The sequence below is a fragment of the Takifugu flavidus genome, chromosome 8 (genome assembly GCF_003711565.1).
Source record: "Takifugu flavidus isolate HTHZ2018 chromosome 8, ASM371156v2, whole genome shotgun sequence".
Classification (NCBI taxonomy): Eukaryota; Metazoa; Chordata; class Actinopteri; order Tetraodontiformes; family Tetraodontidae; genus Takifugu; species Takifugu flavidus.
In genome coordinates, this window is record NC_079527.1 from 10,742,880 (window position 1) to 10,770,212 (window position 27,333).

A 27,333-nucleotide genomic window follows, 5' to 3' on the forward strand; every position below is an offset into this window, starting at 1 on the left:
CATTACAATCTGAATATCTCTTTATTTAAGTGATTCTTACCTCTAAAGATACCTCTAAACCTCTGGGTGATTGATTTTCATTTTTCCTGACGTGTAAAAAGTAATGAGACAACAGGCAAAATGCATCCAAGACTTTATAATGTGCCACTTTATTAGAAAAGTAAAAACTCACTTTAATATTTTATGAAGGTTAATATAAAACATTACAATCTTTTGCATATCTGCAATGTCACACTATATTTTTTTCTTGATATTCATTATTTCAAACTAACTCCTGTGCTTTGAGAACATATAACATTGGCTACAGCTGTCACAGCAGTTTTTGACCCATAATTATATCTCAAGACAATTACCCAACAGCATCTGTATCATGGAAAGCATGAAAAGAAGTTGCATCCACAAAGTACAATGTGTTTGTGATAACTATCTTTAAAAGAAAAAAAAACAAATATACTGTATACTGTATGTTACATTGGAACGACTTCAAAACAGCAACTGAGTATTTTACACATTTACAATATACCGCATTTGTTTGTGCAAGAACATCTGCCTGGATCGGTGTGTGACAGTGTTTGACAAAATAGATCAGTGCTTTTTTTTTCTTCTTTCTTTTGGGATAGAGGAAATGTGATGCCAAAGTGGCACCCAGAAAAGACGGATTAGGTGTGACCGTGATTTCCAGCCAGCATTGTCTAAGGGAAGCCCCGATAGAGCTTGCTAAGCATCTCAGCTGTTAGTCATTTCTCATATCAGGCAGTTGAGCCGTTAGTGCATTGTTGATATCAAACTGGGGTTGGCCTGACCCTGAGCCTCTGCCTCCCACCCCCACCAGTATGTTCAAACCGTTCCACCACTCCAGAACTGGCCATTGAAGGCCCCTCCCCTGCAGAGATGAATAGCAGAAAAAGAGAAGTCTGTGTCTGTTATTAGTGGATGAACACAGCTGTAGAAGGGAGTACGTGCCAGGCTTGACCATGCTGAAGAAAAGCATGTCTCCTATCCTACATACGCATGGCTCAGCACTGCAGATCGCGCGTGTGCGCCTACACTTGATTCTTTCGCGCCTGTGTTCATTCACAGTGATCTGTTTTCCAGTTCATGCGAGCTGTTCTTCATCACCTTCCTCTTTATTCGGTTTTCTCTTTCAGAGCAGAGGGTGGACAGCGCTTACACTTCGTGGCCTCAGTCTCGATTTTCTCCTCCGCCTAACTGTGAATTTGAGGGTTAAAACTGACTGCTGCGTTGCATCACATGGATAAAAGTACAACAGAAAATATTAACAAACAAGAGTTCAAATAAGTACCACAATATCTGTTTGTTTTTTTTAAATCTCCATATACCAAAGCATGCAACTTTTGATCAAGCAGAAAAAAATTGCACCAAGATAAACATATTATTTTCATGGCAGTGGCATGAGCTATTGAACCATGATAATGTCAAGAAAAATAAAGAGTGCATTTAAATACAAAGTACATTATGTTTTTAGCTTTCAAACACAGAATCAAAATCGGCAAATTGTCGCCTCTCATCCTTTGCATATTTTTCTCGCGCTCAGACAGCTATTTTAATGCACCCTTCATCCCTCAGCCTGTGAACCTTTCATACCCTCTAATGTCCATTTATTACACCTGTCATCTTCCTCTTTGAGATTCCCCAAAGCTACATGGGTGAGACGGTGTTTGTAATGCAACAGACAGAACTCGGTGCAGGAGCTGAAGACGATGTTGGGGGAAAGGCTGCGTGGCAACCTTCCCAAGGACACTTGTTAGAAAATTTTATCCCAAACTCCCCGTTTGCCTTTTGACTCCAAGTCCTCTGTTGACATTTCAACCACCAGGCTTAAATCTGGTGCGCCATGGAGGAGCTTCGAATGTGCACACAAAACCACTGATGTGTCAATGCACACTTTAGTGCAAAATTACAATGGGCACAAAAATATGTTTACATAAACATTATTAGCTGCACAGGATGAAACTTCCTGTATTATTTTGGATAGACTTTCACTTCCCAATTTTTGCGTCTCCTCTCATTGATTGCAGTTATTTTGGGTATTGCAGTTTAGGTGTTGTGAAATCTATCATCCATATCACATTGGGGAAACTCTTACACAACCCTCTGTCCCTGACTTGAATGTTTCACCCTAGGTGACTGCAAGTGTGCGTGCGTGTGCGTGTGTGTGTGTGTGGGTGGGTGTGTGCATACCCTTGTTTACAGTTGTTTTTTACCTTTTTTTAAAACCTGGTACTGGTTAAAACTATGACTGCTAATTCATTTGGGGCACGTCGATGATAAAATGGGTCCTTCATCCATGCTCGAACGCGGGCCTATGAAGTCACGTGTGCCGATGAATTCTAGGCCCGTGTTTCAGCAAAGCCTCAGAGTTATGTCTGTCAGCTAACAGGACAACAACAAACAACCGGTTTCATATACTATTTCTGTATGAAAGCTAAGCACCACAAATCTCCATCTGATTATATTACATAAGTCCCCACGATATAGGGTTGGTCTGATGTGTGTACATGTGCCGATTGTTGACAGTGTGTTTTGTTCCTTGCTACTACTCTTTAAATATATATTTTGATTTTAATCAGGTAAGTGGGTTTGAAACACAGAACCTCGTAGGAAATCTGAACCTGAATTAAGACCCTGATTGTACCTGATGCGATGGCAAAATGAATCCTCCTGTTGATGGTAGAGGGACTTGAATCTATGTACAGCAATCAGTTGGACAGTGAACAGGAGGGTCCCTTCATGATTCTGTTCCCGTGGGTCCAAAGCCCCCTTTTCGCTACAGGCCAGTGACATACATCTCCATCCCATCATTGAAGGTGAAGATGGTGGTGGTGCCGGAGCTGCTCGCCCCCTGTTTCACATCACTAATGGTCTCATAGAAGTTTTCCCCACCTCTGGCAGGCATGGCGGGGGGGTCTGACCCCTGCGGTGGTGCCGCTGTCACCTGTTGCTGCTGGGCCACTTGTTTCTTCCTCTTCAGAGTGGTGCTACCCGCCGCTGTGCTGTTATTGGCCCCCATTTGCTCACGTTTCCGGTGGGCATCGATTGTGGCATACGCAGGGTCGGGATCGGCCATCGGACACGTGGACCAGGACCTATCTCCTACCGGCTCGTAGCAGGGCTCCTCCTGGGAACGCGCTTGGCCCTGGACCCCTCGACCTCTACCCCTGGAAGCATTTCTGTCTCCGCCAAAGGAGCGGGGCAGGGTCTTTGAGCCGTTATTTTCCATGTTTTTTTTCTTCTGGGTTTTGCACACGATAGAGTAGGTCTCTGCAATCTGAGAACACACACAGCAGGAGGGTTTGGTGTCAGTTAATGACAGCAAAGTGCTGCACAGGTCTGTAGGTGACAGCTCCTGAAATAGAAGCAACATTATTTTACACTCGTAACGTCAACATAAGGGACCCACCCGGTGCAGAATCATCCACCCAGTTTTCAGTTTTAACGGCGCTAACTCAGTATGAGCAGATGCAGTGTGTGTGTGTGTGTGTGTGTGTGTGTGTGTGTTTGTGTGTCGGGACTGGGGCCTGTGTGGGTGTGTGCGCGGTAGTTTGCACATGTGTTGACAGAGCTCGCTCACTGTGCTGTAACCTGACCTATTTTTATGGGCTCGGTTAAGACAGAGTAAACTATGTTATCAGTCAGTTGAATTCTATGCAAAGAGGCAGTGTTAGCTGTGCAGTGGACGGACCTGTTAAAATTTCACTAGAACTGCTTTGGCGCAGGCTATTGCGCGAAAAACCTGGATAACTGCCAACTCGACAAAAAGCTGGTTGAGTAGTGCTCCTGAGAGGACTTTGCTCCCATTCACGTTAAAGCAAGGTATGTTCCGCTGTACGTTTGTGTCCACGAGTTGAGTGTCTGCACAACTTGGAATCGAGTGAAGAATGCGAGGCCTAAAACACGTCCGCGTCGTACCGCTCTGACCTTTGCCATTTGCGTGTCAAAATTCCACAAGGGAAGCGCAAGAGCGGAGGATTGTGGGACACGGCAATGTTTACCTTTCATGCTCACACCCGGACCATCAGATCTGCTCTAGTGGCCCTGAGAAACACTGCCCCCCCCCCCAGAGAGGAAAAAAAGGAAAGAAAAGTTTGGCCTTGTTTTGTTTCACTCCAAAAAAAAAAAAGAAACTTGAGACCGCAGAGACAATGGGCAGCACTCTGTTTTCCATGTATGCGCTTCACTTTCACGGTACGTCGACAACAAATAAGCTCAAGGAGGAAAACTCGCCCGTCCCTCCCTGCAACGCACGATCCCTGCCCCCACAAGCCTCCGGAGTGACCTTTTTGGATAAACAAAGACACTGGCGTATGCTGCAAGTGTGCGCACACAATGCGCAGCGTGTGTACGCTCGCAAGTGTGTACGCGTGTGCGCGGCATCTGTGGCGCTGTGCAACAGAGGAAGGAAGTCACAAGATGATGGGGGATTTCAAAACTGAGCTGCAGCTGTTGAGGAAGCCTGCACATTGTATGTGTTCTCGTCTCCTCCCTGCTGCCTACGCTCCTGTCATGTCTCTGATACTCCTTCAGCTCGCTCCTCAGAGGTTAGATTTAATTTGAGCGTGCAGCCTTTATGGATGGATCTACCATCCCCCGTCTCTGCATATGATCAACTTTATTAGCGGCAAATATTGCGTGCCTCCTGATGTGCTGTCTGCAGCTGATAATCATCTGTTGAGAGGTGATTCGTGCAACGTGATTGGCTGGGTGAGGCAGCGCCTCCTCAGGGAGTGGAGAAGTTGGAGAGAGTTCCTGAGAGAAGGCAGAAAGCAGCTTATTCCAGTGCTTCACCTGAAAAAGTTCATGTTGGTTTTCGGGCATGTCGGTGCAACGTCGCCACACCCACCCGCGCAAATAAGGCAGAGGGTGATTGATAAAGAAGTATCTGAGCAGGAAAGCTTACAGAGGGGGGGAAAGGAGAACAGCAGAAAGCTGCTGTGTGCCAATCAGAGGCGGAGCTTATAACCCGCGAGCCGAACAGCAGAGATTTAACCCCTTAATCTCCGCACGCGGCGTCCCAACTCTTTGGCTCTGCCGTGGCCGAGGGATTTAGAGCGGAGGGGTGAGGGGGAGTCGTGGCTTTGCAGGCACGTGTGCACACATACCGTAGTGCATCTGTAGGTTTTTTTGGCAGCCCGCATCCCAGCTGATGCATTCTGCATGCACAGACAAGGTTCAGCTGTATTAAATAGCAACGGGGGATGTCGAATATGGAGGTCCATGCAGGGAATTGTACGTTGGGGACAACTTGGGGGCAGGGGGATTAGGGTCAGGGGTCAGACAGGGGGTTGGGGGTGCTGTTACTATGTAATGCAACCTCTGCTGCGAGCAGAAACCCTGTATGACGGGCGGGTCACAGTGCAGCCGTATTATGACAGCTCAGCCAATCAAATGGGCGCCCCCGTAAATAAACACAGCAGTCACAAATCAGAGGCCTATCTGCAGACACACACACACACACACACACACAGACACACACAGTTTCTGTATACTACCTCCTTTGCTGATGGAGGCGATGGGTGCCCCTGTCCATTTTCGCCACGGAGCGGAGGTGGGTGCAGAGTAATGATGTCATCTTCTTCGGGAGGCTTCCAGATGTACTGCTCTCCGTTGCCCATGAACATCGGCTCCTAGTGAATAAAATCAATTGAGGGGCTCAGCCAAGCATGGTAAACAAATGTGATTTGAGGTCAACAACCCTCATTTTTCGACATGTTCTCGTGTGTGTGAGAGGTTGTGTCACACTGTGGAGGAGTTGTGGGCATGAGTGTGGAGGGGTTGGATATAAAACTATTGACCTGCACTTTTAGTTTTCAGAAAAACACAATGAACAGGTTTCATCCTGTCGGAGAAATGTGCAAGTGTTCACTTTAGAATTTTATACCACACATCTCGCACCCCTCGTGCTGTCAGGTCAATAAAGTGTTCAATTACAGAATGAGCATAATGGGTAAACAAACAAGCGCTATTTATTTTTTTAAAGGAAAGCATCACCTTTTGTAGGAAGTCTAGGCTTTATAATCGTGCTCTCCAGTTTTAAGGTCCAGATGAAACAAAACAAAACAGCAAGTGGCACTGTCAAAGTTTGCCAGTTTGCATTGGAAATGATCCCAGACTCTGTATCCTTTCACAAACAACTACTTAATCAGTCACTTCTCATCCTGTGGTCAGTGTTTCCACAAAGTTTTATGCAAATATATTCAATAACAATCTGCTTGAACGCAGAGTTGCTGAACAGACGGTATGGTATACAAACATTACAGGTGAGCGTTAGGAGGCCTAAAACCGAAATCCAACATTTCCTGATGACCTAAACCAGAAAGAAACCAATTAGCCTGAATCCAGTGCTGTGTGCACATGAAACCCAACATGATTAAGCTTTTATGTGCTCCTTGTGTGCACTGAGAGTGAGTAATAGAAGGTAGGACAGAGAGATGGCTTCAGTATGTAAACATGATTCATCCCCGCACTGCTTACTGTTGGCCGTTTCTAGATCAACTTGCTGATACATTCAACAGGAAAACACAGACACACACTCATACACACAGAAAGAGAGAGAGAGGAAGCTTGGCAGGCAGCCAAGATCTTACATAATCGATCTCTACTCTTTTCAAAACAGCGCTGAACAGTGCGCAGGGGCAAAGGAACCCCCCACCCCAAACACAAGCGCATAATCTCTGTCCTTCTTTGGAAATCAACCTAACATCCATTCATTAATTCATTATGTACCTAACCTTAATAATCATAACTAATCCAACATAGCTTCAATCATGCACACGCAGGCCTTCATAGGTAATGGAGGCGTGTTTGCCAGCATGTGCGCAGAAAGGCTGATCACCATCCGATCATTGTCCCTCTGCTTCCTTTTTGCCTTGGCTGTGTGCAAACACGCCACCGCTGGCACACACTATTCTATTCAAAATGAAACAGCAAAGGTCTGTTCTTGCCAATAATATACGTCCATCAAACTTTTAAAATGTCACACTAAAGAAAAAGCAGAACACGTTGCACAATTTAAACGAGGAAAAAAGAACTTACTTGTAGGACAGCGCCCCCCGCTGGCGCAGAGAGAGACGTGCATTGTTACGCACCTAATCCTTATTAGCACTTCCTGTATAAATAAAGCTTATATAATAGTGTGTATTTCATTTAGTTCTATTTTGAGGAATAGATTGATGAATTCTAATGGCGTGTGTAAAAGTGCGACATGTGTAAAATTCCACATTTCTGCCTGAATTACATTCCATTTACTGATCTATTTTTCCTTGATTTGACATTTCATTGTGCACCATATTAACAAATGCGCTAAAGGTCTTCAGCAGTGCACCTCTTAAAGGGTTCCTTTCATTTTTACAGCAAGATAATATGTGCCTTTTTAGTAGATGGCTGAGTGTTGGGATAAAAATAGATCTGGTGGTTCTTTCTGTACCTTTGGGAAGGATTGCAGGTGAAATGGCTCCAGTGGTCTGCGTGGAAACTCCTGGCTGCGATGGAAGGGAGGAGGAGCTGCAGATGGTGAATCGCTCACACTCGACTGGCTGTCAGACTGGCTGTCAGCACCGTTGTTTTCCTTCCTGTTTGTCTTGTCGGCCTTCAGGTATTAAAATAAAGCCATGATATTAAATAATTTTGTGAAAGGAGACAGGAGAATGTTTCACTTTTCCAAATATTCAACCAGAAAAACCAGTATGGCAAACTGGGTTATGGTCAGGTTTCTTTCTCTCCCCCACTGGCTGCCAGTCCAATTCGATTTTTTGAAAATCGTACGTTTTCACACTACAACAAAAGAGCTGTTCCTGTCATTTTAAATCTCTTGGGAATGTACCAGTATTTGACACTTAACATCAGATATTGCTTTTTATTTCAGAGCAATGTATGCATATACTGTATTTATGCAATATCAAATATATTATTCATCCGCCTATCTAAGCCATTAAGGTGGGATTTACCTTTCTGAACTTGCGGATGGCTGTATACTCCGCTACATTTGTTTCTTGAATGGACAAAGAGTTGACGGACTTGTGGATCCCAGTGCCGCCGTTTCCCCTCCCTGCTCCTCTGTTCATGGTGTCGTTGCCTCTGCCGTTGCCACGGCCACCCTGGATGGAAAGCAAACGCGTTTCTAAAGCAGTTAAATCCTACGTATTCTTTCCTGCTGTTGCTGATGGAAGTAGCTTCTCTGTTCTTCTATTCTTTCTCCTTTCTTGCTCCTGCTGTTCTGCTGTTTGGATGAGTTTGGAGGAGACAAGTGTCAAAGCTCATCTATCACGTCAGCCTTTCTCAGGGGGGGAAACCAGCATCTCTGTTTCCACAACGCGCGCCTGAAGGGTCGATCTCCGTGTGGGCAGCTATGTGCTGTGACTCTGTGTCCTTGCTCCAAGCCCATCAAGTGGACTGATCAATAATCTCAAACTGTGCGATCCTCCATTTTCACGTAAATACGCAGGGAGAAAGCTGATTAAAAAACACATTTATCAATTAAAACACTGTCTCTGATCATTCTCACTGCTCAAATCTGCAGATTCGTTTCCGCTTTTAAATACATTCTTTTTTAACTGGAAATCCCTGAACACATCACAATGGGGACGGCTACATGGAGAATTCCTTTTAAATGCATTTTCATTGACGTTTTGAGACTTGGTCTCCGTAATATCAGTTCGGTCGATCGTGAGGATGAAGCTGAGGGATTAAGGCATCGTCGAGCGTTGATGCTGTGCATGTGAACTCACGTTTCCGTTGCGATTCCCGTTGGCCTGAGCTGAGGGACTCTGTGCAGCTCTGACTGAAGCCGGCGTGCTGGCTGATGTGGACGGCGGAGCACAGGGCGCCTTCACCACCACCTCGCCCTCCCGGACCCCAACGGTCTCATACAGACCGTCATCCAGGCAGTGGGTTGGCGTCGGGTTGTTTCTTATCCCCACCTCTGTGTAGGTGTGGTCTCTGGCTTCTCCCCCAACAACGTCTGCTCCCAGCTCCCCTCCTGCCCCCTGGCAGGGCCCATGGGGACTGGTGGGGATCTGGGGAAGCTGGCGCCCGTCGGAGGGCCTCAGGTCCGTCTGAGAGCATCGACTGTGGAGCAGCAGGAGATCCATGCTGGCCGGGCGGCTTTTACTCACAGCTGCGCAGACAGGAGGGAGGGAATGAGACGGCTGCACGTTGGTCGCACGCCGACATCACTGACGCATCACTTACAGTTTCCATTGCAGGGAAAGCGATGGAGCTCGTGCAACCTGGTGTCAGATTTGCTCATAGAGTTGAGTTTTGGATTTCGGAGCGTGCCCTGTTGACACAGAGTAAAGACGGACGGACGGGTCAGCACAATGTGCACAGACTTGATTTAAATCATTTTTAGTAGAAATTGGAAAAATAGTGAGCGTGTGAGAGAACGTAAATAAGATTCTCTCACACACTGTTTTCATTAGTTAGCATGCAAAGACCTAGAATAGTCCTTCTTCTGCATTAGGAGCTTTACCTCCTTTTTTAAAACAGCCTTCGTTACCAGACTGGACAAAGCCCAGTGTTCAGACTGGAGGTTTGCATCCAGGCGTGTTTAAATAGCAATTAGATGCAGCAACTTGACAGTAAGTTTCACTCTGGGCTGTTTCATGGTCTATACCATAGTACACCGAAGTACAATTTGGACAAACAAGGTCAAAATCTAGATTTTATCAAAATAAGAAATGAACTGGAGATGAATATTCAGAGAAATCTGTTGAAGTTTCTTTCTTTTTGCCCCTGGTGCATTTGTGTACGTAATCAACTAAAGAAAGGAGGAGCAGGAGGAGATGGAGTGCAGCCAGAGCTGAATGTGAGCACGTCTCACCATATTTACAGACGTCCCTTTCTCTCCAGCTGGGGGGTGTTTGCTCTTGCTTTTTCTGACACGGCGCAGAATGTAGGAAGGTCAACGGGAGCCGATGGACACAGAGAGACGCACAGAACAGAGAGACGTTATCAGCAGCCAACCTTGGCTGGGCTACAAAAGTCCTTTCGCCATAAACAAGCAGGAAAATGAATTTATCTGTAGTTATTCTGTAATTTCCTTTCATGTTTCCCTTCTGTTTGATGGTGATGGTGAGTAACAAATGTCTCCACCACAGGTGTTTATAGCTACAGGAAAAGGCTGATAGAAGTGAAAATAGATGAAGAATGAAGGCAAAAGTTACTGGCTGAAGATGCCAATGTGTTCCATCTACCTGCAGGTCTCCTTCATCTCAGGGATACTATGATGGAGATAACAGTCGGGTCTGCAGAACTGCCGATAAACATCTCTTTTCCCATCATAGATGATGTCATAACGGTCAAAAGTCACATAACTCCATTACATAAATGTCAACTTTTGCCTCTTCTTCTTCTTCTTCTTTTATTATTATTATTATTATTATTATTATTATTATTATTATTATTATTATTATTATCATCATTAATATTATTATTATTATTAGTAGTAGTAGTAGTATAGTAGTAGTAGTAGTAATAGTAGTAGTAGTATTGTTATTATTATCGTTTTATCTTAAAATAGCAAAAAAGCTATTTTTAAACAACACATAAGAAGAGTAAGGGGATGTAGAACAAAGAGAGGGAGGGGCTATGTATTAAGTATTTATCAGCTACACTCACGCAGATGAGGGCACTTTTTATTCCTCAGATCAAAACAATTGTGTGTTTTACTTCTATGGCCTTAACTGGTCTGACATTTCTTCACATCCCTATCATGTTTCCCATGGCAACAAAGCCACATCGGAGCCTCTGATTGGTCCCTGGGGGCTACATGGAGAAAAAAAAAGAAAAAAACGAAGTCCCAGGCTGTTGCCTGGATCACACTCTGATCTGAGGAGCTCGGTCACATTTGTCTTCCAAGGAAGGAGTCCGACTGAAAGAGGAGTGACTCCAGCTCGTCTCCTCTGTGTCCCGTAAACATCGCTTCATCTGATCTGACACCAGCAGCCATTAACATTCATCGCCGCCACTCGGCGCGGAGCGGGGGATAAAAGACAGAGGTGGTGGGGAAAGATGGGAGGGGAAGAGTTCTTAAGAAACGCAGGCACATAAAAGACACAGGGGATGATGAGCGTAATCTAAGAGGGCATCAGCCAAGTTGATAGAACTTTGGTTTAGCCTCCACTTCCTGACGCCGAAACGGCGCTATCGTGTCCTCCTTTTCCCAAACGGATTCGCCAACTGAGGATTTTCCCAACAATTTGGGTCGCGTGACGGCGCTCTTTTACCTCTGGCAGCCGACGCAGATCAGAACAATCAGGATGGTGACCACGAAGGCGGACGCTGCTGCGATGGCTCCCAGGAGCAGCAGGTTCTGGTAGGCCTCGTTAACGCCATTTGACCCCTTAGTCGGATCCATCACACCGCGCTGCCTCCTGCTCGCTTGTTCACGTCACTCCAGCGAAAGCTCAGCTACACGAGGTGTCTGCTCAGGAAAACCTGCGGAGGAACAGAGAAGAAAGGCGAGGAATAAAGAGGAATGGAGAAATGAATTAGGAACATTTGGAAGATGTGTTGCTGCAAGCAAGGTGAGAACGCGTGCAGATTTGTGTGTGTGTGTGTGTGTGTGTTCCTCCGGCTTTTTGTCACCGTCTCTTTTTGACATATCAGGTTCTATTTTTGACTCCCAAGCAGAGAAATGCAAAGAAAATGGAGCACCATACAAGACAACCTGAGCTTGGCTCAAAAAAAGGAGACTTTCTTTTGTTTTTTGTTAATATAAAAAGATCAAAATGGTGCTGTGAGAATCATCTGACTAGCCAGAGAACATCTTGCATTAGCTGAACAGGAAAAACCTACTGAGCTCCCCAGAGTAGCGTCTCTTTGACAGAAGATCTGATCCAAAGCGGCTACACATTGTTTCCTAGCAGAACAGTTCCAACTTTTTATTTTCTGTCCTGTCAACAGTAGCGCGAGGAGAACATTTTGTAAGTAAGTGCTGTATTACAAACATGATTATGTTATATTTATGCTCTATGACAGACTCATTGAAGACAATAAAAAATGATTTGACATTAGCCAGAAAAAAAAGAAACCATCTTTGTATGTCCCACCATTTCGAGTGTGATTACCCTGATTAATTGTACTGATTGTACTGTGCACACACAAGCACACCCACACACACACACACACACACACAGTTATAAACAGTATTTGAACGAAGGCGTGGAATAAGATTTGCGTGAAACCTTTGAGTCTGAGCAATGAAAACATGCCCAACGCACACGTGCGCGCCTTTAAAGACAATGTGCAGCAATGTGAGTATAGATTACAGAGAAAGCTGAACGTCATGAATCGCGAGCGACAAAGAGAGCAGAAGGAGGTCACGGCAAGCTAGTGGAATATACCAGCACAGCTTTCTGTTTCTTGGAGATAAAACTGCATCTTTTTTTCCCCTTCATGTCCTCTTTTCTGGGTCCTCCTTCCTCTCGCTTCCAACACATCTCCTCCTCCTCTCTCTCTCTCCCCATCTGCCTGACCCTGCAGATATGTGAGGCGATGCACAGCGAATGAATTAGCAGAGAGGAGGCCTCAGACAGCCCTTTATGGGGAGATACCGACAGGCAGGCAGGCAGACAGGCAGAGTAGCACAGCGTGGAGAGGGAGGGAGTGAATGAAAGGAAAGGGTAAGGGAAGGGCGGTGAGGCGCAGGAGCAAATGAGTGGGATGAAAGGACAGACAGGTGGGAGAAGATGCAAGAAGCCAGAGGGAAGCAGGGAAAAAGAGGGGAGCAGTGCTGGAGGAACAAGGAGGGGTGGGTACCGTAAACAGACGGGGAGGGGGGAGAAAAAAGGGAGTGATGAGACACAGAGGAAGATGAAGACAGTGAGAGAAATAACGGGGAAGCCTGGGAGAATGTGCAATGAGCGCGGGGAGCAGGGAACAGAGGGGGGGGGCGATGGGAAAGAGGTCATCAGCGGTCTGTTTCTGACTGCGTTTTGTCAGCCCCCCTTCTGAAATATGCAGAGGAGAAAGATACAGAAGCGGTGTGTTTGTGAGATATCAGCAAAAAAAAAAAAGAGGGTGTATCACAGCAGGGGAAACAGCGTGTGAAGCTGAACGCCGAACGAGAGGAGCGGCGCGATGTCGGCGGGCCGCCTCAAACCTCTATTTCTGCGTCTGCCTTCCTTTCAGAACTTTAGGAGCGAATTGATTAGGGCAAGGGAGACGGCAGATCACGATCACGGCGCCCGTGGCGTCGTCAATGAGGCGCGACCGCTAATACCCCCGATAACGATGCAGATAATCGGGTCTAAAACGACAGTGGTGCAGATGCGTCGGGGGGGGGTTGCAGATGCAGAGCAGGATGCAGCAGGGTAGCACGACCACAGGGTGGAAGGTTTCCTCTGAGATCACCCGCACGCACGCACGCATGCGCGGAGCAGAGGACGTCGCCAGAAAACACTTGTTGGTGTTTGAAATGTGCAACCTCGAGGGGGGGCAACGCAGTCGGCTATTCCATTACACCGTTCATCCCTCAAAAGAACCGCCGCTGCAGCTTTTTCATTATGCAACATCTGCTTAACAACTGTAGCTTCTCCTGCAAGTTCTGCTTAAAATAGACGCTTGGAAAATAAAACCTCGTTTTAATGTGGCCCCAAACCTTAAATCTGCAATTCCCCCGGTCACAGCTTAAACATCCCCCTTTGAAATTGATTGCTTTGTCCCTCTGTTTAGGTCTGCGTCATCCCATCAGCTCTTAGGACGGACATTTTCCCTTTCCAACATGATTCAAATGACCATCATAGCATGAGGCGGCTACGCTAAAATACACAGGCAAAATCTTTCACTTCCATTTCAGAGCAGCACATTTGACATTTGCGTCTCTTATATGACAATTTTAGTTTTATAACTGTTTCATAATAACAATAACGCAACACATTACATCATCTCTCTTGCTAATTATTAATGTTTGTTCGGCAGAATGAACTGCGGGCAGATTTTGGGAGTGTTTATATAAGTATATTAAGTTTAAACTTAGCATTTCCTAAGCGGTTCCCTATAGCGCCGGAAAATAAAAGGAAGCCGGCAGCAGGCGCGGCAGCCGTTCTCACAGTGGAGGGAAGTTTTCCTGTCTTCAAACAAACTGCAATCACTCTGATGCCTGACTGGCAGGAAGGGAAACATAATTAGAGTATCAGGGAATCAGAGGAGTCAAAATAGAGTCAAAATAAGCTGGAGAAGTCAGAAGATCCTATAGAACGGCACTGACGTGGTTGAGATAAGTCAATATCATAGGGATGAATTAATCTTTCATTTTGCTGTGTCGAAGTTATTACATTTATTGTGGTTGATTTAGTCACGTCAATGTTTCTGTCTATTTTTATACCCAAGTTACATTATGAGATGGATTCAGGTTGTCTTGCAATATGTGATATGATAAACTCCCATCGTGTTCCTCAGCGCTGCGTTCAGGCTCTGTCATCACATCAGGAAAAACAACAATAACATCAACTACACAGATTTGGGAGTGTTTCTGAGGGAGCACGAGGCACCATTTAACAGCTGATGAATAAGATTAACATAACAAAAAACACAATTATGACCACCCCCTGATCAATTTTTAACCTGACACCGATCTGTCGGCGCGTCTCCTCGCAGCCCCTCCTCGAAAATCAATTCATCGGGTTGTGAGGATCAGGCGAGGATGCAGGATTAATCTGCGATGGACAGAAATAAACGATGACGACAGAAAGAAAAATAAAACAACTGCGAGGCAGGATTATCGTCGGGCCTGGCTTTGTATGAGAGGAGCTGAGGACTAGCATCATGTCCATGGCAATCTCCGGCCCTGAGGGACGCCACGTCACCGTGCACACCACTGAGGGGCCAGAAGGAAAACACAGATGACGGAGGGAGGCAGCAGTGAGAGGAAAGGGGCGGGTGAAGCGCAACTCCGACGTTTGATCGCCAACGGCAGCAATTCACTCGACTGGTGTTCATTCAATTTACAACTATATTCCAATGTCATATATTTACTCGCTCGCTGAAGGCAGCACATCTGCATTTTACCTCCAGCGGTTCATAAAACAACATCAGAAAACACGAACCGCCACTTTTGCTTCCCTCTGCTAGGTTTGAAGCGGTGCCTCCTTTCTCACATATCTCAACTGACCCCTGCAAGTTCTGACACTGGGATGATTCTGCAAGACAAATTCTGTTCGTGGCCAGAAGTCAGAGCCGCTAGCACGCATGCTAACAGGAGATCTGCATGTTTACATTAAAAACATGAAACCGGAGGGCTGATAGGATGGTAAACAGGATGTAGCAGTATTTCTAATGAGGGCAGCGCTTTTTGTGTTTTAGATATTCAATGTTTTTTGTTTTTTTTCCGAGATACGTACTCAAATCGGAGAACCGATAACCAAGCTAACATGGCTGAATACACAGATCGTTTGTAAAAACCCACTCTGCTCTATTCTCAGCAGAGGACATTTGGCAGCTCTGCTCTGGTTGCTGTTGGGTACGAAGCGCTGTTTGTTTTATCTGTTCCACACCCAATTGTGCGCCTATGATCCCCTCAAATGGCAAACCATTGTGTTGTTATATTTTTAGTCAGGCCCAGGATTTCTGACATTTCACTCGTTTGCCTCATCCCGCGCCGCCAAAATCTTCCCTCCGAAAACCAACAAAGAAAATCCCAAAGGTTGCTCAACAGATTCCTGTGTGTCTCTGCAATTCCGTGCGCAGACGAGTGTGTGCACGTGCGTGCGTGCATGCGTGCAGGGGTGTGAAAGAGCAAAACAGCCCTTAAATGGGGGATTAAACGATTAAAGTGTGCAGGTCAAGGTAATAAAAGTGGCAGGGACAGACAGGATACAGTCTGTTCTACCTTTACTCTGTGAGCACAGAGGACAGTTCCAGCGAGAGACTTCATAAGCTGCAGATACAATATAGTGCTGATCCTACAGACTCGTGCCAGGCAAGACCCCATTTTCCTCTCACTTGACTCAACTTAATTAACCAGAATGAGTCAGAAGCAGCATTCAGGATTTAAGATTTATTCTTAAGGGATTGGAGATCTCTCTCTCTCCCTCCCTTTCTTTCCTTGCTCTCTCTCTCACTGTTTGTGGTTAAATTCAGCACTAACTTCCTCCTCATTTCTTTAATGATGGTGCGACTCTGAGCTCATGCTCGTGAGTGCAGGCTGCCTTTTGGAGTAACAGGAAATGCACGAATGTGCAAACAAACACTTCTGACAGAGTTAAATCAAATGGCACAAATTCGATGTATATGTGCCTCTGCTGTGTAAGGAAAAAAAAATAAAAATCAGCCACAAAGAATCCGGAATCAGAAGCTGCGTGCCACCCGCAGTGCACGGTGACCACTGAATCTGCAACAAATGAGAGTTAATCAAAAGAGAGAACTGCACACGGGGAAAAGAGCGACATGGTTTTCTCCTCTGAGGTAACAGCCTTGTCCCTACATGAGAGTAATACGGGGGGGGGGGGGGGGGGGGGGGGGGTGTGACAGACAGATACATCCAACCTCAGCTCCCTGCTCTCTCATGCTTTAGATGCATTATTCATCTGTGTGCCAATTTGGAGGAACCCTCCCAATCTCCCAGCCACCCCCCCCCCCCCCAAAAAAAATAAGAGGAGAGCGGGAGGGGAAAACACCAGAACAAAAGAACAAGTGAGACAGACACAGAAAAGTGGGAATCAGTCGCCGGGCTGCAGCAGAGGGAAACATCCAAGCCCGATTTCAAATGATCCGAGGAGACTTCTCCCTATATGTTTTGATATTCCCGGCCCTGCCCGGCTCGTCGCGCGCAGATTAAGGGCGATTCCTGCGCTAAAGACTCTTAAATCTATCAATAACGCTGAGGGAGCAGAGACCACGGGCCGGGAGTGGAGCCCAGGCTCACGAGCCGCTGTTTCAGGGCCGGTGCTCAGACACAGATACTGTATCTGCATTAGTGATTCATGAGATTCTGTCATTACTTTGGAGCATCTCGATGACACATTCGCTCATTTGCACAATATACAGTAGAGTCGGGGCACCGCTGCCAAATGGGCCACGGAAAGTTCAGTTTAACGACCCAAATGGCTCTTCTGTAGGAACGAGCAGCTTTACAGAAAGAGGCGGAGCGGCACCGTCATCAAACCTCCATGCTCTCAAGGCCCTAATTTCATTGCGCGCAATCAAATGATTATTGAATTTCCGACTTGACTGTTTACTTAGAGGAAAGGCCACACTGCAGAATTTTTAATGGAGAAAAAGATTGTTTTATGACTTCATTTCAACGCAAAGAGCCTTGAATTCAAGTCAGAATCTGTTATATATATTGTGTAAATACAGAGTTTGATATACTGTAGACTATATTGTGTAATCAGTGGCATTAAAAGGTCAATGTGGAAAATGTTTTTAGATTGCGCAAACAGATTCCTGAGATGTTCTAAACCTGACAAGGAGCCCACGGCCTTGCTCAGTAGTGTCAGGGGCCACCTGGCCCACACGCTCACCTTTGGTCTCATCAAGAGTTTGTTGCCCACATACAGCAGCCTGCTGCCACACCAGATCCCTCTTTAATATCACAGTCTGGCCGATGTTATAGCGGCACCTTTGCGTCATGATGGATGTGTGTGTGTGTGTGTGAAGGGGGAAGTGTGTGTGGAGCTTGGTTATGTGTGCTGGACCAGGATTTAATCTGCCACCATCTCCCCACAGCAGAACCCTCAGCTTTTAGCTGCCTCCACGTGGTCGACCAGCAGCAGGTTTAGCAGTGGTTGCTAACCTCGCTCTTTATTTCCACATTTAGCCAGCTACAGCATAGTAATATCTGTGTGACACATCATTTGCATACTTATTTCAGTCTCGCCCCCTGACGGTTCCTACGGTAGTGTTACGAAATAGTGTTAATAGCGGCGCTGCTGCGGAGGGCGTTGGCTCACACTGCTGCAGGATCTGTCAAACGAGGAGCTGCTCTGAGGATTCGCCTGTCAGATTTGGCCTTATTTGTCAGTTTGCTGGAATTCTGCGCGCCGCTCTTTCACGTCACTGGCGCTGATGGTATTTGCCCGACCTCGTGGCTGGTCAATATCAGGCCTTCACTAACACAGACAGAACACTTGGGCTGTCGGAATAATACCAGTTAGAGGGCTTAACGGGGTAATCTGCTGCAACATGCTAATTCCACAATGCAAACTCAGTGGGTGAAGCTATCGTGTCCTTGTTAGCTAAAGGTTCTCACAGTTTAAACTTTGAGGATTGCACATACGTCAGAACACAAAGGTCAGGCGAGCATGATGGAAACACGCTGACTGAAACACACACACACACACACACACTTGTAGACCTACATGGCAGCACCAGTACCTAAGTCTCGGGTGGGGAGTGATGTTTTCACACTCATGCACAGAGATTGCTATTTCTGAGCGGAGCTAGCAAACTCAATTATTCATCACAGAAGCTGCTGCACTCACTTTACCTCTATGAGGGAGCAGCTTGGTGCACGTGTGGACCTCTGGCGGAAGATGAACCGCCGCCGCGTCACGCCACACAAGAGGTCATGAAAAAAAGGAGGTAAGGAAGCTGTCATAATCGTGGGAAACATAAGCGCTAGGAGACGGGAGGAATTACTTCACTTACCTTCCCTCTAAGCCAAATCTGCACATTCCAGAGATCCTTAGTTCAGAGAAGGGCTACGAAGTTTAAAAAAAGAAACCTTTCTGACTAAAAACAGAACCGAAAGCCAGGAACTGCGGTGTTTAACCTCTGCAAACGGGCCTTTTATGCACCTTGCTGCCCTTCGCTCCGAAAGTAAAACATCTTGAGTCTGTTATTTAGCACAGCTACTGACTCTACGCACACATCACACGCTACGAGTGACCTTTCCCACAAATCAATGCGTCAACAACAAAGAAAGAGAAGACACAGAGCACGAAACAGACAGGACGGAGAACTGGGTGTGACTGGATGATATGACATGCGCTGGAGTTGTTTCTATGCACCTGCCCCAGCACAGACTCTAGTCAGAAGAATGCACCAGCAGCTGAGCGCTGCGCCTAGAGCACATTCATCACCCCAGAGTCCGAACAGCCTGTAAACACGTCCTCTAATTTGGCAATTACATGGTTGACAATCCAGTCCTGTTCCCCCCAATGAGCGCTCTGTCCTTCCCTATAAACAAATCGACACTATTCGGCACATTTTTGCGTCAAGTGCCAGATCCTGATGTCAATCTTTCAATTAAACCGAGTGGGGGAAAACATGCACGGGCGACGGGCGCGCCACTCACTCTCCCTGGCAGCCTCTCCCCGCCTGGGCCGCTGCCCTTATTTCCCTGAAGACAACTCCAAGGAGCCGAGCAATTGTGGCAGTTACGCACGTCGACACTTCAACGCAACCACTTACCACCCCACCCACCCCCCACCCACCGCAGCTCTGTTCACCAGTTTCACACAGACACAATGGACATGTGCACAGGCCACACGCCACATCCAAAACTTACAGAGCCTTTTGTGCCCCTCCTTTTACACTCATTGTAACTTTAAGGCCAGATGGATCTATTAGTGATCTCTTGTAAACTGCTCTCCTGAGGTTTCCAGGGACGAGGCAGGTCTCAATCCAGGCCCAGCCTTCGCTTCCTCTGTCAGGCGTTTGCAAGGCTTCAGCTCGTAAGCTTCAATTTTGTGTGTGTGTGTGTGTGTGTGTGTGTGTCTCCACGCAAGCTGATGAAACCAGAGAAGATATATGGAGAGAAGACACTCGGATGACTGTAAGCCGCGATACTGTCTACAACGGCGCACGCCCCCGTGGTTTTGAGTGAGTCACGATGTGCACTTGCAAGGTTGCAGCCAGTCTTCAACCTCTCAGCGCGTTCTGCAGCATTTGCTAGCAAGTTCCGACTCGGGAGAAGCTCGAAGAAAGCCCGTGAACCTCAAGGTCTCGCACCCAGTCACCCAAGCAGCCGCCCACTCGGGGCTTTGCCAGTTGTTTCATGCTTGTTTGATATTAAAAAGTGTCTTTTACCTTTCGAGCAGCGCTATCGTGGCTGAGCAGACAGAGCGTAGCTGCCCCGCTCCTCCCGCCCTCAGACACAGGAGCCATCGATTTGATTCAGTCTTAAAAGCTGGTTTGGCCTCAACAATGGAGGCCTGTGGAAAAACCATTACCCCTGCTGGATTGCGAAACGTTAACCTACATACACGCTTGTTCTGCCTGCCTCCGACTGTCTTCCACAGATGGAGAGGAGACGCGGGCACAGGGTTGCTGTGGGTTGCTTCCCAATGGAGCACACAGGCGTCTTTATTGGTGAGTCATGCTGCCTTTCTCTACTCTCCTTGTCCAAGGCCACCTACCTTACACCTCCTCTCCAGTGCAGCTAAGACACGAGACACCACGCCTGCTCATGCAGCACGCTCCTCAGCGTTCCCGTCAGAGCTGAAGAGGGGGAGAAAAACAGTCCACGCATTGTGTAAATGACTGAAACTTAGAGTCGTAAAACCGACACTAAGAGGGAGAAAACGCAGGAGCAACAGAAGCGTTGCCAAGAAAAGGTCAAAACTTGCACAAGTCCAGGGTGGGGAAGTGAACAGACCCAATATAGTAGGGAAAAGGTGTGTGTGTGTGTGGAGAGGGGGGGGGGGGGGGGGGTCAGTGGCAATATATTACTAAGATATTCTAATACTTGATTGTTGTAATATTTCAGAGATTTTAACTGATATTATACCAAAGGTTATAAACCATCCTGTCATCAGAGCGAGCATTCGAGGTGCTGCTGTTACTTTTCTTTCATCATCTTGAGAAAAGAACGAGTGCTCCCAACAGTGCAGCCAACCGTCGCTTCACAATTCTTTCGAGTGCTCGAGCAAGAAATGCGGGTTGTTTATATTTCGAGAAGGTACGTTTAAAAGGGGGATTTTTAAAAACGCTGCTCGGTCGGAGACGGGCAAATCGCATCGGTCAGGGTTTCACTGCTGGGGTCGACCTGCTGACCTCACATGTCTGATACCAGCGAGCGTGCGCGTGTGTCAGTGGGAACTGTGTTAATATGGTGCCGGGATCTGCTAATTAGGTTAGCACACGGCTAAGTTAATTGGGTTAGCAGAGATTCCAGCACTGACAGACCCAGCTTGCTATCGATCGGACGGGTGAACGGAGGGGACCGACACAGCAGGCGCTGCGTTTAACAAATGTCAGCACATGCTAGCAGACATGCACGCGCGTGTCGGATTACGCCGGACCTCGACGTATCGGCTCGATCGTGGCAGAGGGGGGAGGACGGACGCGCGTGAAAGCCGCCGAATAATCGAATGAAAGTAAAATATGAGCTGAGAACAATGGCGAGGATGTACATGGTGAGTGCGCACGTGCACCTCTCTTTCATATGAAGGTGAATATACGTAGATATTGAAATGGGATCATCAAAAAACAGCCCAAAATAGCACAAATTCATCTCTTAAAGAATCAGACGTCCCATGTTCTTCAAAGCTGCTTCTTGGTAACACCCTTCAAACGTCAAATCTACGACAAAAATATCCTGTTTTACACCAGTTGCACAAGAATTTAAAGACAAAGGGGGGGAGAAAAACAACAGCGCTGATTAAAAATGTCATTTGACTATAAATGGAAGATGTGGTGGCGCTTTTCAGGCTTTGATCCGCTCCTGCAGCTACGTGTTATCTGATGGTAGCTAGGTGCTATCTGGGCGTCTCGGGAGGGGAGAACTAAATAAAGACATTTTCAAGGTTTTCAGACACAAAGAAATCTCAACCCCCAGTTGTGTCACTTCACTTAACGCAATCTGCTGCCTCCCAAAATAGCTGGCGTTCCTCTGAAGCCGGGCCGTTCACACGCCGCCACCAAGACGGGCGGATACGCTCCCAGCCTACGTGGAGGTAAAAAACACAGGCAACCCACAACGTACGCGTCAAAGAACGACCTGCAACAGCTGGAGGTTGGTTCTCAGCACGGTGGTTGTGTGTTCACGTGAAAGGTGCAGATCTTTCTCGTTCATTCAGCCATCAGATTACGACGTTTTCAACGCTTAATCCTGGCATTCAGATCTATCTTCTGAATTCTCTGCAATGCCAGGAACCTTCCAGCGGGGGCCTTGTGGGGGCCTGCTGATGCCATCGCTCCCTTTGCAGCAGCCGCTCTTGTTAAGCTGCGCCGCTAAAAGCTGGAGGATTCTCTTTCTAAAACAATCAATATAGGAACTGACTTTCCGCCCTCCTGGGAGTCCAGTGCCCCGCCCCGCCCCCTCCTTGTCATGCCCCCCCCCCTCCCATTCATGCTCGGGCATGAGGTGGATGCTGCTGGCGCAGGTCTGACCGTGAGCGCAAGCGTGATTTCTGACCTGAGGAGGGGAAACGGGCGCAAACAGGAGGGGCTGAGGGGCAAATGGCCCGTTAATGAACAAATAAAGGCTGGGCGGTCCTCGCCGATCCTCTGGCGCCGACACCTGTGTGACTGGCAAGCAAATCAATGGCGAGCTAATGTAGCGAAGGTGAACGTGCTCGCCGGGCCCTCGATCTGCGCCTCGCGCAGGAGGAAACATTTACGGCAGAGTGACTCCTAATCACATTAAGACAATGGGCTCACAGCACAATATAGAAAACATACACAGTCATTTCAAAAGTGATTACCCCCCCCCACACACACACACACCCACCCCAGCCTGCTTCCCTGAAGCAAAGGCAGCGTATATATTATGTAATCTGAGCTCACAGCATTGAAACGGCACCAGTAAGCAGAATTTAAAAAGGAGATTTCCACCTCTGCTAATGAGAAAAGGGTGATTTTTCCTTGTTTGTGCGGCTGAAGTTATTGGTTAAACAATTTTCCGAGCGTGAGGGCGAGAAAGGGGGGGCGTTTGAGGGGAACGATCTCCACGGCTAAGTTAGGAGTTATGTAATCAGGGTGCTACAAGTCAATCCTGCTTGGGTATTCGGCAAGTTTAGAGCTGCAACTGTGATCCAATCACAGGGGGAAAAAAGAGGGAAAAAATGAGCTGCTGCTCGAAAAAAACGAATCATCTCAATAGTCGGGGCTGTGTGGCTGTCAGCGTAGGGCGAAATAACGATGAGTGTGTCGAGCGAGCTTTTGCCTTTATACAGCAGTTTCCGAGGAGAGTAAAATGACAGTAATAAACTCACGATTCTTTATATTCCCAGAGTCTTTTAACTGCCAACAGGAAAACAGCCCCTCCTGGCTGCCTGACGGACAGGTTGCTGTGCTACTGGGAAGAAGAAGAACCCAGTCAGTGATAGTAGATCACCAGGAGTGCCTTGCTCAGCCCAGCCGGTGACCCGTCCCAGTTACAAGTCCAATTCCTCCCCAAAAGTCACATTTGGTCACATGGGAGGCATCCTTTCGGCACCGCTGCTTAATCTTGGACCAGCCGAAGGCACAAAAGAAACCTTCTGGGAAGCCTCACTATGAATGGACCGCTGGAGCGTTAGCACCAGAAAAAGATACTTATGAAAGAGCATTTTTACCAACTAGAACCTTTCTGGTGACACGATCAAACCAATAAAACAGCCGATCAAACAGCGGAAGGGGGCACTTCCTGTGTTCAAACCTGATGACGTGCCAGCCGCTGATCGTTGATCTCAATCTAACTCTCATACACGTTAGAACGTCTCCACGAACTGATGTTAATCTATGCTCGGGTGCAGGTCCTTGAAAGTTCTTCCAAGACTCTCAAGAGGTGGAACACGTCTCCTTCAATAAAACATGTGAGAATGGAAGTAAAACACGTTTTCTTTCCCGGTTCCCTTGTTCATCACGTGCTACTCCAGGACGTTGATGCAGCGACGCCGCTGAGCATGAATCAATAATTCTGAATTACTGTTGGACTCCGCTGGAACAGTAACAGTATTTAGGACGAAGGGGAAAGGTTCCGTTCATTTCCAGGTCAAGCGTGCGCAAAGACAACAGTGTATTTCGGAGGAGGCGAGCCGTTGTCACTCTACGCTGCCCGTTTCCGTGTTCCTCTCTGGGTCCGTCTGGAGCCTTTTTATTGCCTGATACACATGATTAATAATTGAGAGCATTTTCTGCAGACAGCCAGTTTTGGTGCCCTGAGCTCTTTGGTCATGGATCCATGGCGCTAATGCTTGTTGGCAGGCCGGATCGAGGGCCTGCACGTGCACGAGCACAGGCCTGGGCGCATCTGGCTGGCTGGCTGGCCACAACCAGCAGCTCCCTGGTTACACACGCCAGCTACGCACACGCCCGCGTCCCAATGTTCCCACCTCTTCAGACGACCGGAGGCCGCCGCTGGAGTGACGTCCCAGGCGCTTCCAAGGCGTCTAATGAAGGCCGTAATTGTCACTCAGAGACACATTACACACTCCGGATCGAGTGGCAGCCGCAGCGCGTGAGAGGTAATTGCATTACTGTGTGTGGGAGGGAAAAGAATGTTTTTATGTGAAGGTGTCAGCATGTGACGAACGCCATAATTACGCGTGTGAGAAGCTATAAGACGGCGGGAAGGACAGCATTTGAACTTGAGAGGGGAGAAGAAGAACCTCCAAGCTAACGGTTTGGTGCTGGCAGACGTTGGACAAGTTAGTGATGATTCTTCAGGGTTATTTTAAATTGTGTTGTGATTGTGTTGTCTTCAGTTGCTTTGAGTTTAAAAAGTAGCTAAAGGAGAAGTGATGAGTAAGATGACGTGCGAGGACAAGCTGTTACAAGAAGATAAGAAACCATTAAAGATGGTGGTGCTTGATATTAGTTTTGATGTCTTTACAGATATATTCGCTTCTGAACGACCTTTAAAAGTGATTATTTTGAAAATGTTACTTGACTTTCAAGATTAAAAGGCTAAAAATTCTCAAGGGTCAAAATTGCATCTTTTGATTGACACTTTGAGGGTTTTTTTACATCTCTGACAGATATCTGAATAAAACTGCATTACTGTTAGCATATACTATTACATATAACTATTTTCTTTTGCTTTGAAGTCAGATTTCAATATAAAATGAGTTGGATGCCAGAAAGCTGCTCTTGTGCTTCTATGGAAGCCCCGAAGGGACAAAAATAATTGAACACATGAATAATATCACCTATTATCTGGCATAATTAACTTTTATTAATACTAAATTTGAAATCCCTGCAACTATAACTACTAATATAAGTACTTGGAAGCACTGGTTTAAACAGGTGCTGAGTGTGTGAAAAGAAAATATTGCACTGCAGGTAATCTTGAAGCTGTTGAAGGTGTGTGAGAAGCCAGAATGTGGTGCTAAAGGTATCTAGATGAAGACGTATGTACGTTTCTGCAGGTTGGTGGTAGGAAACAGTGATAATGGGGGGGTTGGAAGGAGGAGGGCTGCTCTTGTCCTGTCGCCTTGGGTGCATCAGCAGTAAGAATTGTCCTCTGCCTTGTGGGGCCCATCTGACTGTTCTGTCACCCTCCTCACAAGGCTGAGTCTGCCTGAAAGTGCTCGGCCCCACGCAGTTCCACGTGCTTGATGTTTAATACATAGGGAGAGAAACACATGGGGGAAAGTGTCTAGAACGCCGCAGGGGGAAGGAAGAACACAGGCTGCAGGGGAGCGGGGGCTTCTTTTTGTTAGTTTGTAGAACAACCAGGAAGAGAGGAGTTCCTGTACAGCGTTCAAACATTATCGCCCACAATTTTAATCAGAGGCTGAGCTTCGGAAATACCCCGTACTTGAGTTAAGTGAGCACTTGAGCTCACTTTAGCAGTGTGTGTGTGTGTGTTGTGTGTGTGTGTGTGAGTGTGTGTGTGTGTGTGTGTGTGTGTGTGTGAGTGAGAGAGAGAGAGAGAGAGAGAGAGAGAGAGAGAGAGAGAGATGTTTAATACAAGACAAAGAGCAGAAACATTTGTTCTTTGCAACCCCTTGGTGATGTGCTTCAGAGGTGACCCTCCAGCTTAGGCCCAAGCAGAGATGGAGAACACACACACACACACACACACACACACACACACACACACAGAGGTTGTGGAAAACCCTTGCATAGAAAGTGGAATACCTTCATTGGCATGCACGAGCCGGCTGCAGAAGTTACTCGCACCCAGCCCTTCACATTTCACTACATCCTTGCGGCCACATTTCGATGGCCAGCCTCGGCTGATGGGTGTATTTCACGCTGCAAGACGGAGGCGACGCTCTGAAAACCCAATCAGTGGTGAAAGCTCAGCCTTAGAAGCAACTGATCTGTTCACGTGTCTCCTCTGGTGCACATAAAAGCGTGAGCTCATCAGCTCTGATGAATTAATCTACCTTTCTGGCTAAGTAGGACCAGTGCTTTTACGCCTAGCACAGGCAGCAACCCACGCCCTCCGGGCCATCAGCGGATTAGTGATGACTACCAGTGATAGGAGAGCCCATCACAAAGGCATTATTAATTAGCACTGCACCGAAGCTGTGGCCTCAGCGTGCAGCACATGTTCGCTCTAATCAAAACTTTAAAGGGAGACGGTCGACCTCCCCCCGATCGCCCGCTGTAATGCACCGCAGGATGCCAAACCTCCTTGCGTGCATGCATCCATTCACGGATGTGTGCGCGCGTGCGTGAGCGCACGAGAGTGTGCGATGTTGGAGGCATTTCCGAGGCAACTTTCACACATCGCTGACCAATCGGTGGACGATGCACTTTACTCGAGGAGCCCGTGAATAATTGATCAGACAGGTGGGATCGAATATGGAATCGATCGCTGGTGCTACAGCGGGCGCGATCAGCCGTCCAGATGTCACCAAACTCGCACCGAATTAAGTAGAAGAGCTCGGGTGCGTGGTACTCACTGGGCCCTTGGTGCTTCAGAGCATCCCGGTCTCTCGGGGCCAGATCTTCAGATGAGTTCTCCCGGGACAGCGCGCCTTGGTCGTCACTATCATTCTTCGAGAAGCTCCGACCTCCTCACAGCCTCACCTTACTCTTCTTCTTGGACATTTCACAGGAAGAGAATGCAGGTGCGGACCGAAATGAATTCGCCTTGCGGTGATGTGATGGCGAATGGGCCCCGGTTGTCCGCCTCTGTGTATGTGGAGCAGAAGTGACAGCAGCGGTTTCCTATTTGAGGGGATGCTGACGCGCAACCAGAGGGGCTCGCCTCCTGCCTTTCTCATCTGGCTCCATCAGCTCACGGTGAGGCGGCACCATGTGACTGAAACCGCCGTCAAGACGGAAAACACCGAGAGTTCGCTTCCGGTCATAACTTTCAGAATACGCAGTATAGATTCAGCGTAAGATATTAATGCGTAAATAACGCAGTTCAGTCACCCCAATCGGGAGGTGCTTCAGTCCTAATGTGGTCCATAGTCCACTATATTTAATGCATTTAGACTGAGTCATATTGACAAGAGTGCTTCTTCTAACCCCTGGGTGTTCTAGATC

General features: G+C 47.2%; 1 protein-coding gene across 4 annotated transcripts; it reads right to left on the reverse strand.

The window, feature by feature from the left end:
* Window positions 1-121: 121 nt before the first annotated feature.
* LOC130530275 (uncharacterized) lies at window positions 122-27,118 on the reverse strand. 4 transcript variants are annotated; one of them, XM_057041301.1, is made up of 10 exons: window positions 26,742-27,118; window positions 25,969-26,106; window positions 11,244-11,454; window positions 9,839-9,893; window positions 9,208-9,295; window positions 8,745-9,133; window positions 7,965-8,114; window positions 7,445-7,606; window positions 5,511-5,645; window positions 122-3,289 (listed from the first exon to the last, which is right to left on the reverse strand). In XM_057041301.1, exons 3-10 carry the CDS (start codon window positions 11,372-11,374, stop codon window positions 2,789-2,791), a joined length of 1,611 nt encoding a protein of 536 aa, XP_056897281.1. In that variant the 5' UTR covers window positions 11,375-11,454; window positions 25,969-26,106; window positions 26,742-27,118; the 3' UTR covers window positions 122-2,788. The 4 variants fall into 4 exon arrangements, with proteins under 4 accessions (XP_056897281.1, XP_056897280.1, XP_056897283.1 ...); XM_057041300.1 differs by lacking the exon at window positions 25,969-26,106 and having other exon boundaries at window positions 26,742-27,117; XM_057041303.1 differs by lacking the exons at window positions 25,969-26,106; window positions 26,742-27,118 and adding an exon at window positions 23,118-23,135.
* Window positions 27,119-27,333: the final 215 nt, after the last annotated feature.